The sequence below is a fragment of the Hyperolius riggenbachi genome, chromosome 5 (genome assembly GCF_040937935.1).
Source record: "Hyperolius riggenbachi isolate aHypRig1 chromosome 5, aHypRig1.pri, whole genome shotgun sequence".
NCBI classification, from domain to species: Eukaryota; Metazoa; Chordata; class Amphibia; order Anura; family Hyperoliidae; genus Hyperolius; species Hyperolius riggenbachi.
In genome coordinates, this window is record NC_090650.1 from 256,611,147 (window position 1) to 256,624,405 (window position 13,259).

General features: G+C 47.3%; 1 protein-coding gene across 2 annotated transcripts in view; it reads right to left on the minus strand.

Annotated features, from left to right (window-relative positions):
- Window positions 1-13,259, minus strand: part of ACD (ACD shelterin complex subunit and telomerase recruitment factor) — a 148,812-nt gene that overhangs the window by 25,655 nt on the left and 109,898 nt on the right. For both annotated transcript variants that reach the window (XM_068236821.1, XM_068236820.1), the window contains exon 14: window positions 2,619-2,698. In XM_068236821.1, the coding sequence (XP_068092922.1) occupies window positions 2,619-2,698 (80 nt within the window). The remainder of the gene's footprint in view (window positions 1-2,618; window positions 2,699-13,259) is intronic.

Below are 13,259 nucleotides of genomic sequence, written 5' to 3' on the forward strand. Positions count from 1 at the left end.
GCAGGTGCAAAAAGCCAACCCGCCACCGGGGTCGAAATCTTTACTGGCGGCCAGCGGAACAACGTGGAGGCCCGAGACTGCAGCGAGGGACTGAGACTGCTGGTAGGGGCTGGAAGAAGCCCCAGGTGAGTAAAATCTTGTTAATCATATTCGCATCAGAAGTCCTTTAAAGAAAGAAAATGTGAACACTCTAAATTTGTTCATGCTGAAAGTTCCTTGTCTGCACAGATACATTCTCTGCCTTTCTCAAATGTGCGATCAGATATCCAAGGGCTGCTTTCCTTCCAGTTATCTGTAACCCATTCTTTCATAGTACTCACTATGGGTTTGATATCTTATCTCATGGATTATCTTATCTGATTTGCTAATTCATATCTCACTTGCTAACTCATGACTTATCTTTCCTTGATCCTGATTTACCAAACTGTGGTAAGATTGCCGTGTGCAGCATTAACATAGCACGATTGCATTATTATGGTAACTTGTGTGGTACTATGAGGTTAACAAGCGGTGCTCCCTCGGCGTATGTAGCAGAAAACTTGTTGAGGGCCTGTTTAGGGCAATCTTAATGCAATCTGGTAAATCAGAGCCATTAGCAGTTAATCTCATACAATAGCTCTCCTTATAGTTGAGATGAAAAATAAGTAAGGTGAGATAATACAAGAGAAAAGCGTTATGAATCAACCACTGTCTCCTCATCTTTCATCTTCACAGAATCATCTCTTTTTAGCAACCTTCTGCTGGCACTTTCATTTCCTCATGCATGTATGCAAATGCAGTGAAACTGCTCTCACTAATGTTATACGTGAGTTAAAGGCTACAGAAATTGGTCATAAACTTTCTTTTTAGGCACACAGGGTTTTGCTCCTTCTACATACTCTTATTTGATATTTCTCTCCTCTCCCTGTACACCTGCTGGTAAACCACAAGGCACTGTGTTTGGACCTTCTCTCTTATCCATCTACAACTTTACCTTGACACGGTTAGCAGATTATCAAGATTTAAATAGTGCACACATTACATACTTGTTCACATTTCTATTATTTTTCTTGTCTGATCCCTACCCATGCATTTTACCATGTCTGAAATTATAAAATCTTATCAATTCACCCTTTAAAGCATTGTTTATAAAGATAATCTGATTCTGTTTGGTTATGCCCCCTTACCCTGTGCCCAATTTCCAGACACTGACCACAGCATGAAATCTGTATCAGATGTGGCAGCCCATTGAAAATCACTGGGCTGCCACAATCTCCTCCCCCTCCCCCCTACGCACAACACCTGGACTGCCGGCTCCTAGTGGAAATGAACCCTTACATTTCTTTACGCCATGGCAATCTTTAAAATGTGCCGAATCTTCCTCCTTTTCAAGGAGGGTTCATTGCCTCTAATATAGGATATAGTAATTCTGATTGAATATACTTGTAATCTGTTCCACACAAAAATCAGCAGCAGTGTTTGATCAAATTTGTAATTGAAGCAGCAAAAGTGAACATGGATTGCTGGTGGTGTCAGAAGCGGAGTAGTTGTATTCTGAAAAGTGCATCATATTGCATGCAGTGAAGCAGACCATAGTGCAGTCTTAGAAGTAGAGGTAAAAGCTGGGTTACAATGAATCAGTTGCTGTCAGCTATAACACAACACACAACTGATGAGAAGGAATTTTCCATGTTTTCCTATGGGTCTGTAATGCATAGATGTAAACTGACCCATAGGGAAATATGGAAAGTTCCTTCTCATCAGTTGTCCATTGCATTGAAGGTAACAGCAACTCAGTGTAACCCAGCGCTTAAAGCAAACCTGTGAGGATTGCGAAGGTCACAATGAGATACTAACCTGGGGATGGGGAAGACTCTGGGTCCTAAAGAGGCTTACCCCATCCTTGTATGTCAGCCCATTCCAGTGCTGTGACCCCTGAAGTGTGGCCTCCCTCCACATGTGCACTAGCACCACCCCGCTCGCGTTCCAGCAGAAATAGCAAAGCCCGATCAGGTCCATGCTACCGCACACGCCCAGACTAGCAGTAGCACAGGCCTGATGAGGCCTAGCTTTTTTCTGAAAAAAAAAAAGCCAAGTGGGTCCATGACACCACACTTGTGCAAGGGTCAGCATGCGTCAGGGGAGGTCCCAATGCTGGAACGGGCCTGCATAGAGGGACTAGGAAAGCATCTAGGATGCAGAGGCTATCCCCCTAGGTAAGTATTCTCTAAGGGCAGTTTTTGCTGCTTCAGGTACAATTAAGGCTATGGTTATTGAGATGGAGTAGTGGTCAGGAAAATGTTATGAATAGAATTAGGCCCAGTCAAGGTGAGAGGTTTGTATTAGGCAAAGGGCAAGTGATGAGGTTGGGCTCAGGCTTATTGTGGTGACCGGGGGTAGAAATAAAGATATCGGGGATGCATCACTTGCCCTAAAATCCTGCCACAAATTAAACAGTTCTGACACAGGCCCTTCCTATAAAACATACATGCCACTTACATATTAAAATTATCTGGAAATGATGATATTGAGTAGACTCCTCAGTGACGGACATAATAAAGGAGGTTACTCCCTAACCACTCCTCAGACACAGAAGCTGCATACTGTATTGCTGTCAGAGTTTATGGCATTGCACTTACTTGAGAGACTTCACAGAAGCACAGAGCTCAGGAGAAGGAGGTGGGTATCTATACTGGAAAGGTCGGCCATCATGGTGCACCTGGGAATAAGAGAACATACTACTGTTTATCTTATTGCTGTAGACCATTCAGATAACTGACCAGAAGGGATGATTGGAGCAGTTTGCTAACTGATTGTTTATAAAAGCCGTAGAATCATTTTCTGAAGATATCATCAAAAGATGAATCAGCTTTAGATCACACTATTTTGCCATGAAAGATCAATCGGATTGAGGATCTTCACACAAGATCAATTACAACTAAACTTTCTAAGCAAGCAATTTCCATAAGCTTTTGTAGCAGCATTTTCATCAACATTTTGCTTGACTGAAAGGACATCTTTCTCATCACAGAACACTCCTTAAGGCAACAGGCATGTCTTGCTGGGCTATGAGTAGGGATGATCAACAAAATGCTAATTAGGAATGATCAATGATATGCAAATACTTCAGAGTTTATGCAAATGTATGTAAATTTGTATGCAAATATATGCAGCTTGAAATTAAACCAATACATTTAGTTTTGAGCGTAAAGGAGTACTGTGGGGGGGTGGGGGTGGAGACCCAGTACGGTCTGCGCCTGCGCAGTACGCTCCCGGTGAGGTCAGTGAGAGCAAGGATGTGGATGCACAGGCGCCAGGACTGTGGAGTCGGTACAAAAATCCACCGACTCCTCAGTTTAGGATTCCACCGACTCCGACTCCTCTAATTTGCATATTACAATCTTGATGATTGAAAGTATGTAACATGAAATTCATCTCTTAACTGCCAACGCTTAGGAATTTTAAAAGACAACTGAAGTGAGAAGGATATTGAGACTGCCATATTTATTCCCTTTAGTCATAGACTAAAACTAGTTCTTGGTAAGAGTACTTGTTAACCTCCTGAGCGATAATCCCGAGCTGAGCTCAGGGTATATCGCGCAGGAGGATTTCTCAGGCCCTGGGGGGCCGATTTGCATAATTTTTTTTTTGTTACACGCAGCTAGCACTTTGCTAGCTGCGTGTAACTTCCGATCGCCGCCGCTCGCCGTGCCGCGCAGCCCCCCCCCTCCCCGACCCCTTGCGCAGCCTGGCCAATCAGGCCAGGCAGCGCTGAGGGGTGGATCGGGACTCCCTCTGACGTCACGACGTCCAAGACGTCGGTGACGTCATCCCGCCCCGTCGCCATGGCGACTGGGGAAGCCCAGCAGGAAATCCCGTTCTGAACGGGATTTCCTGCTTACTCTGATCGGCGAAGGCGATCGGAGTGGGTGGGGGGATGCCGCTGCGCTGCGGCTATCATGTAGCGAGCCCTGGGCTCGCTACATGATTTAAAAAACAAAAAATTTAAAAAAATAGTGCTGCGCCACCTCCTGGGCGATATAATTGTATCGCCCAGAGGGTTAAAGGTACAGACCGGAACAAAGAACATCTATCAGGCTCTAGGCAATGTAACTGTGGGTACATGTAAGAGTGATGTGCAGGTACTCTGCAGGGGAACAGGGAGATTCTTCCTCTATTACACATTCTTCATATACAATCTGAACCAGGTATATGGGTGATAGAAAACACCTCTATGTTCAATGTGCACAACATTCTCAGTGGATTCCCTGCAGCTCTGTGGGGAGTGCATATGTAGAGTATAGTACTACTGTGTAACAAAGTAAACCTGAGACAGATGAAATTAAAGTTTTATACATACCTGGGGCTTCCTCCAGCCCCCTTCAGGCTAATCAGTCCATCACTGTCCTCCTCCACCACCTGGATCTTCTGCTATGAGTCCAGGTACTTGAGCCAGTCTGGCGTAGTGCGCATGCACACACTCCGCCGCTGGGAGCGTACTACACCTGCGCAGCACTATTGCACAGGTGCAGAATGCTCCTGGCTGTAGGAACGGCACGTGGCCGGACTGTGCTGACTGGCTGAATTACCGGGACTCATAGCAGAAGATCCGGGTGGCGGAGGAGAACAGCAAGGGAGTGACTGGCCTGAAGGGGGCTGGAGGAAGCCCCAGGTATGTTTAAAACTTTTCTTTTTATCCGTCTCAGGTACCCTTTAATTCATAGTCACCAAAACAAATTTTAACAACATATTAAGTGATTTGATTTCATGAGCAAAGAGAGTGCATACATTTGCATAAATCAGCATCAACGCAGAATGATTTCCATCTCATTGACCATCTCTATTAGTGACACGGCTACACATCAGGCTTTATTCTTACAGCATAGATGTTATTTAGTATATTTAAGAGATTCCTGTGTACACATCATATATACTGTACAGTCATAATCAGATATGTATATCTGACTTTAAAAATACGGGGACTGCTTTATTGAAGCAGCACAAGTAACTAATTTTGATTGGTTTATTTCATTTTTGTGCACTAAGCACAGCTATTACTGTATATATAAATTATGTATGATGACTATTATCTGAGAAATAGAATATTTTAACATATTTTCTATTTTAATCACAGTTTAAATTCATTAGGAGTCGGTGCATTTTTTTCCGACTCTGACTCCAGGCACCCAAAATTGCTCCGACTCCACAGCCCTGACAGGCGCAGTGGTTTTCTGACTTCGAAGTTGGAAATTCTGGAAGTGAACCGGAGGCAGGGAACAGAGCATCGGTGAGTGGCTGCACGGGCACAGGACGTCTGCGGTGGACCGTTAGAAGCCCCAGGTAAATTCAACTAATTTTCCCCCTACAGTAGTCCTTTAAGGCCTTGTTCACATTATAAATCGCCAGCGCTATCGCAAGCGCTGAGCGATTTATTGAGCTTTTTTAAAAGCGCTTTTCCCTGCACTTTGCGTTTAGAAAAGCTCTTCTGATAGCGCTTTTGATGATCGATTTGTTTTTTCACTTCCTGACGTCAGTCAGGAAGTGAACTCTTCGACCCAGAAATGAATAAATACAATGTATTTATTCATAAAAGCTCTCAGGAAATCGCTATACAAAGCAATTTTTCAAGCGCTTTGCGATTTCCCTATACCTTCCACTGAGCCAAAGCGCTCAGAAAATGATACATGTAGCGCGTTTGCGATTTTAAAGAAATGCACAGTCTGGAGTGGCCCTTCTTCGGGGAAGCACTCGGGCTCCTGAAGACTTCCGAAGCCTCCCTTTGGTGGCGGACACAGCAGTATTTGACCAAATTGGTCAAATACTGCTATGGGGATCCTGTGCTGGAACGGGTCCGGGAGAGGGAAGGCTAATTAGGACCCAGAGCCTTCCCTCTTCTTAGTCAAGTATCTGGCCTTCTTTTTTTTTTAAAATCACAATTCCCAAGGACTTTAAGGTCCAGAGACTACTAGTACTGCAAAACGCTGCTTACTGACGAATCGCCACACAGACCCGTCGCTCTACCATCATCGTAGGTCCCTCTCTCTGCCGTCTCTATTACGGGAGAGCTCTGTGAGCCGGTCAGGAGCCACTTTCATAGGCTCCTGATGTTTTCAATGTTAGCCAATGGAATTGGCTACTGCCCTGCTCACACAGCTCTGCCATCATATAGATGGCACTGCGAGTGAGTTGCGACGATGGGAGAGCAGTGCAAAATCTACGTCCTATCAGAGCCGCGCAGCCACAAGCAGGACATAGATTTCAACCGCGCTAGTCCGGAAGCGGTTAAAGGCACGTATCTCCCTTTATAGCTTGGAGGTGTGGCCAAAATGTTTTATTTAGGTTTTGGATAGTTAAATTGGGGTCCACTAAAGGGCTTTCAGCAGCGATTTATGCTTTCTAGGAATGGCTATCAATTCCTAAAGCGCTTTGCTGCCAAAAGTGAAGCGTAGTGGCTAGCTCTCTTGCCTTGCAGCGCTGGGTCCCTGGTTCGAATCCCAGCCAGGGCACTATCTGCAAAGAGTTTGTATGTTCTCTCCGTGTCTGCGTGGGTTTCCTCCGGGCACTCCGGTTTCCTCCCACATTCCAAAAACATACGGATAAGTTAATTGGCTCCCCTTAAAAAAAATTGGCCCTAGACTACAGTACTTACACTATATAATATGGACATATGGCAATGGTAGGGATAAGATTGTGAGCTCCTTTGAGGGACAGTTAGTGACAAGATATATATATATATACACATTGTACAGCGCTGCGTAATATGTCGACGCTATATAAATACTAAATAATAATAATAATAATAATGACCATGATCCCACAGGAATTATAAAAGAAGGAGGGGACACCGAGAACCCAATATAGTGTAGTATGTACTGGTATAGGGTGACTTTTATCCTGATAGCGTCTCTGTTCGCTGTATACTATGATTTCACAGGATTTGCCAAAATCACACCCGGTGAACATTCAACATTTTCGGACCGATTTAATAAGGAAAAAGCAGGGCCCAAATCGATTTCCCTGAAATCCCTACACTTTTAAGTGGCACATCACACTAAAAAACAATGTTTTTTTTGAGTGTTTTGCAATTGCAAGTGGGTCCCAGGCCTTAGAACCTTTGTCGGGCTTTATTTTTTTTTTATGTCCCCACAAAAATATTTTCCTTTACTTTCTGTCCTTGTGGGAGGTGGCCAATGAGGCAGGAAGTCTAAGTATTTAACAAAATAAATCACTCAGCTATAACTGGAATGGGGGACACAGTTTTGTATAGGGACATCTGTTCTGGTAACATAATTGGGAAGTCAGGAGAGATATTCCTACCCTTGTATGCTCAAAACTAAGAGAAAAAAAATCAGTTTTACAATTGTTTGTTTAGGAAACAATTACAATACCTTGACAAACATATTTTTGTCCTGATCTTAACTATGCAGAAGACCTAAGACTTATGGGTAAATAATCCCTTATTTCCCAGCCGCACACCCGAGGCAATTAAGCCTCATTTAAATCACGAATTTGAGTGCTTAAGGTGGCCATACACTGGTCGATTTGCCATCAGATTCGACCAACAGATAGATCCCTCTCTGATCGAATCTCATCAGAGAGGGATCGTATGGCCACCCACCTTTACTGCAAACAGATTGTGAACCGATTTCAGCCTGAAACCGATCACAATCTGTGGTGGTGGTGGTGGTGCTGCCGCCGCTCCCCCCCCCCCCCCCAATACATTACCTGCTCCGCCGGCGCGGCTCACCAGATCTCTGCTGTCTTCTTCTCCACTCTGGTCTCCGGCATGCTTCACTTCTTCATGCCCGGCAGGTAGTTTAAACAGTAGAGCGCCCTCTACTCTTTAAACTTCCTGCCGGGCAGGAAGAAGTGAAGCATGCCGGAGACCAGACCAGACCCGACCAGAGCGAAGAAGACAGCAGTGACAGCGGGGACTCGCGCCGGCCGGAACAGGTAATGTATACTTGCTGTATTGCGTCGGTCGTCGGGCATTTGAACGCCGCTATCGACGCACTTCCGACCCGCCGACGATTGAGAAAAATCTTTCACACGGACGGATCGTTGGGAATCGATCGATTTCGGACGGAAATCGATCGTTCTGTCAGCGGTGTGCGCGGCGATTTCACAGCCGATTCGATCACTGATCGAATCGGCCATATAACAGCGGGAACATCGTTCGGTGTATGGGCCCCTTAAGACACTCGTAATTACTCGTGAGCCAATGCCTGGAGACAAATTTATCTCTAATCAGATTCGATTAAAGATAAATTTGTCTCTTTGTTTATCTTTAATCAAATCTGATTAGAGATAAATTTGTCTCCAGGCATTGGCTCACAAAGGGACAAATTTATCTTTAATCGAATCTGATTAGAGATAAATTTGTCTCCAGGCATGGGCTCACGAGTAATTACAAGTGTCTAAAGGTGGCCATACACTGGTCGATTTGCATTTACTGCAAACAGATTGTGAATCGATTTCAGCATGAAATCGATTCACCATCTGTGAAGCTGCCGCTGCCCCCCGGGCCCCTGCATACATTACCTGATCCGGCCAGTGCGAGTCCCCCGGTCTCCGCTGTCTTCTTCTCCGCTCTGGGCTCCAGCTTCACTGTACTTCCTGTCCGGAGAAGTTTAAACAGTAGAGGGCGCTCTACTGTTTAAACTTCCTGCCGGGACAGGAAGAAGTGAAGCCTGCCGGACTCGGAGCCCAGCACTGAGAAGAAGCAGCGGTGACAGCGGGGACTCGCGCCAGCCGGATCAGGTAATGTATTGCAGCTAGCGTCGGGCATTCGAACGCCGCTATCAACGCACTCCCGACCCGCCGGCGATCGAACGAAATATTCTGCACGGACAGATCGACGGGAATCGATGAGAACGATCAATTTCGGATGGAAATCGATCGTTCGGTCAGCGTTTGCGCAATGATTTCACAGCCGATTCGATCACAGTGATCGAATCGGCTGTATATCGGCTGGAAAATCGGTAAGTGTATGGGCCCCTTAAACACTCAAATTGGTGATTTAAATGAGGCTTAATTGCCTCAGGTGTGCGTAGTGTTGGGCGAACACCTAGATGTTCGGGTTCGCGAACGTTCGCCGAACATCGCCGCGATGTTCGGGTGTTCGCGCCGAACTCCGAACATAATGGTAGTCAATGGGGACCCGAACTTTCGTGCTTTGTAAAGCTTCCTTACATGCTACATACCCCAAATTTGCAGGGTATGTGCACCTTGGGAGTGGGTACAAGAGGAAAAAAATATTTGAAAAAGAGCTTATAGTTTTTGAGAAAATTGATTGTAAAGTTTCAAAGGAAAAATGTGGAAAATGTCATGTTTCTTTGCACAGGTAACATGCTTTTTGTCGCCATGCAGTCATAAATGTAATACAGAGAAGAGGTTCCAGGAAAAGGGACCGGTAACGCTAACCCAGCACAAGCAGCAGAACACGTGATGGAACAGGAGGAGGCGCAGGAGGAGAAGGTCACGCTTTTTGAGACACAGCATCCCAGGCCTTGCATGAGGACAAATAGCGTGCGGATATAGCAATGCTTTTTGCCGCCATGCAGTCATAAATGTAATAAAGATGAGAGGTTTAATAAACAGGGACCGGAAACGCTAACCCAGCAGCAGCAGCAGCAGCAGCAGCACACGTGATGGAACAGGAGGAGGCGCAGGAGGAGAAGGCCACGCTTTTTGAGACACAGCATCCCAGGCCTTGCATGAGGACAAATAGCGTGCGGATATAGCAATGCTTTTTGCCGCCATGCAGTCATAAATGTAATACAGATAAGAGGTTCAATAAACAGGGACCGGAAACGCTAACCCATCACAGATGGTCATTGTTCATGTTACTTGGTTGGGGTCCAGGAGTGTTGCGTAGTCGTTTCCAATCCAGGATTGATTCATTTTAATTTGAGTCAGACGGTCTGCATTTTCTGTGGAGAGGCGGATACGCCGATCTGTGACGATGCCTCCGGCAGCACTGAAACAGCGTTCCGACATAACGCTGGCTGCCGGGCAAGCCAGCACCTCTATTGCGTACATTGCCAGTTCATGCCAGGTGTCTAGCTTCAATACCCAATAGTTGAAGGGTGCAGATGGATTGTTCAACACAGCTACGCCATCTGACATGTAGTCCTTGACCATCTTCTCCAGGCGACCGGTGTTGGAGGTGGATCTGCGCGCTTGCTGTTCTGTGGGCTGCTGCTGCATGGGTGTCATAAAATTTTCCCATTCCAAGGACACTGCCAATACCATTCCCTTTTGGGCACTAGCTGCGGCTTGTGTTGTTTGCTGCCCTCCTGGTCGTCCTGGGTTTGCGGAAGTCAGTCTGTCGGCGTATAACTGGCTAGAGGAGGGGGAGGATGTCAATCTCCTCTCTAAAGTCTCCACAAGGGCCTGCTGGTATTCTTCCATTTTGACCTGTCTGACTCTTTCTTCAAGCAGTTTTGGAACATTGTGTTTGTACCGTGGATCCAGAAGGGTATAAACCCAGTAATTGGTGTTGTCCAGAATGCGCACAATGCGTGGGTCGCGTTCAATGCAGTCTAGCATGAATTGAGCCATGTGTGCCAGAGTCCTGCCAGAATCCTCATCATCCTCTTGTGAGCGTTGTGATAGTTGTTGTGATGCATCATAGTCGTCACCTTCTTCCTGGTCTGCTTCTGCTGACCATTCGCGCTGAATTGTGGAAGTCCAACGTGCACCGCTCTGGCCCTCGTCAGTGGTGGCAGGAAATTCCTGCTCCAACTCCAGCTGTTCCTCCTCCTCTTCTTCGTCATAGCTGCTGGGGCCAGCGTTTCCTGATGCGAATGGCCTGATGTTGGTACTATCACGCTGATCGTTTTCTCCTTCAGATTCCCCCAGTTGCATCATGACAGCTGTTTCCTTGATTTTCAACATTGACCTCTTCAGTAAACACAGCAGTGGTATGGTAATGCTGACTGAAGAGTTGTCACTGCTCACAAGCAACGTGGATTGCTCAAAATGTTGCTCAAAATTTTGGAGGACTTGGCAGAGGTCCAACATGTTGGCCCAATCGGATCCACAGAAGCTTGGCAGCTGTCCGGATGCGCCTCGGTACTGCGCCGTCATGTACTGGACCACTGCACTCTTCTGCTCGCAAAAGCGGGCTAGCATGTGCAGCGTAGAATTCCAGCGCGTAGGGACATCACACAGCAAGCAATGCAGGGAGGTCTACAGCCGTTTCGCGCCGTCTGTGCTGTGGCGCATCATCAGTCCTGATGATGCGCCACAGCACAGACGGCGCGAAACGGCTGTAGACCTCCCTGCACTGCTTGTACACCTCTCTCCATGTGTCTGATGTGATGTAACGTATGCCTTTTTAAACAATTTTTGAATAAAGCCAAGTTTTATATGGGATGTGCATGGCCGCTCTACCTTCAATTCTGGAATTACTCTCTCATTGGCAAGATTGCACTCCCAGTACGGAATAGCCCTACCTGTGCATGGTATACCTTTTCCTTTTTGAATCATACACAGCAAGCAATGGTGGGGGAGATTGAAGCGCTCCTGCATCTTGGCGAGTGCCCCCGAAGCAGTACTGGAATTTCTGCAATGTTTGGCCACTCGTCGCACCTTCAACAGAAGATCGGCCACGCCTGGGTATGTCCTCAGGAACCGCTGAACTACTAGGTTCATCACGTGCGCCAGGCAAGGGATGTGTGTCAGCTTAGCCAACCTTAAAGCGCGAATGAGATTACTCCCATTATCACACATAACCATGCCCGGTTTCAGGTCCAGCGGTGCCAGCCACAAATCCGTCTGTTCCTTTATTCCCCTCCAAATTTCCTCCCCTGTGTGCTGCTTATCCCCAAGGCAGATCAGCTTCAGCAACGCTTGCTGACGCATGCCAACAGCTGTGCTGCACTGCTTCCACGATCCTACTGCTGCTGGGTTAGCGTTTCCGGATGAGGTACAGCTTTGAGATGCGTTGGAGGAGAAGGAGTCAGAGAGGTAGGTGCTGCTGTTGTTATCCAGTGGGAGGGACGGCGGTGCAGCTGTTTGTGGCGTGGGCAACACCCGCGCCGTAGCAGGTGAGGAATCGCTGCCAGGCTCCACAAGGTTCACCCAGTGCGCGGTAAGGGAGATGTATCGACCCTGGCCGAACGCACTCGTCCAGGTGTCAGTGGTGAGGTGAACCTTGCAGGCAACGGCATTCTTCAAGCTTCGGGTTATTTTGCTGACCACGTGCTCATGCAACTCAGGCACTGCAGAGCGCGCAAAGTGGTAGCGGCTGGGAACCACGTAACGTGGGATGGCCACTGACATCATGCCCTTGAAGCTGTTTGTCTCCACCACTCGATATGGCAGCATTTCGCAGGCCAGAAGCTTGGCTATGCTGGCTGTTACTGCCACGGCCCGGGGGTCATTTGCTGGCAATTTCCTCTTGCGATCAAACATCTCCGAGACAGACAACTGAATCGTAGGGCTGCACACTGAAGGGCTGTTGGTTGTTGTGTTTGATGAACACTGGGAGACCTCAAGAGCACTACTCCGGAAAGTGACAGTGTCAGCGTCTGATGTTTGTGAATGTTGTGAACCACGCAATGGCTGGGCTACTGCTGCTGCTGAGGCGGGTCTGGTGGTGAGTCTGGTGACCCCAAGGGAGGCAGTGTTGCTGGTACCCTGTCCTGCCGCGTTTGCCCACAGAGTGGGATGTTTGGATAGCATGTGGCGGCTCATGCTGGTGGTGGAGAGGTTGTTAATACTTTTCCCCCTGCTCAGGCGGGTCTTGCACACCTTGCAAATCGCCATAGTACCATCCTCAGTGCAGTCTTCAAAGAAAGCCCAGACTTTGGAGCACCTGCCTTGCTGGCGATTTCTGTTTGCGCCTCTTTTGCCTCTCACTTGAACTTCCACGCTTGTGGTGCCTGAAATTGCGCGCCGCCTACCTTGTGGCACAAGGCGAACTCGTGCAACAGTGGGTTCTTCAACAGACTCATCTGTGCTGCTGCTACGACGGCGATGTTCTCGTTCACAAACAAAATCTGGGTCTATGTCCACATTGTCCATACCCTCCTCTTCCATCTCCTGAAACTCGTCATATGTCATTGTGGGGGGCCGCCGCCGTGGAGTAGAGCTCCCCAGAACAACCTCTGCGCAGCTCACTCCAACGTCGTCTTCCAAATCTTGTCGGCCGACCTCCTGCAATTGCAACCCCTCCTGCCCAACTTGCTCTGGGATTTGGGTTTCCGAGTCCTCCTCGGACTCGCCTTGTATTTCAGTGCGCGGTGCATTTCCCACAGTTAATGGTTGTGAAT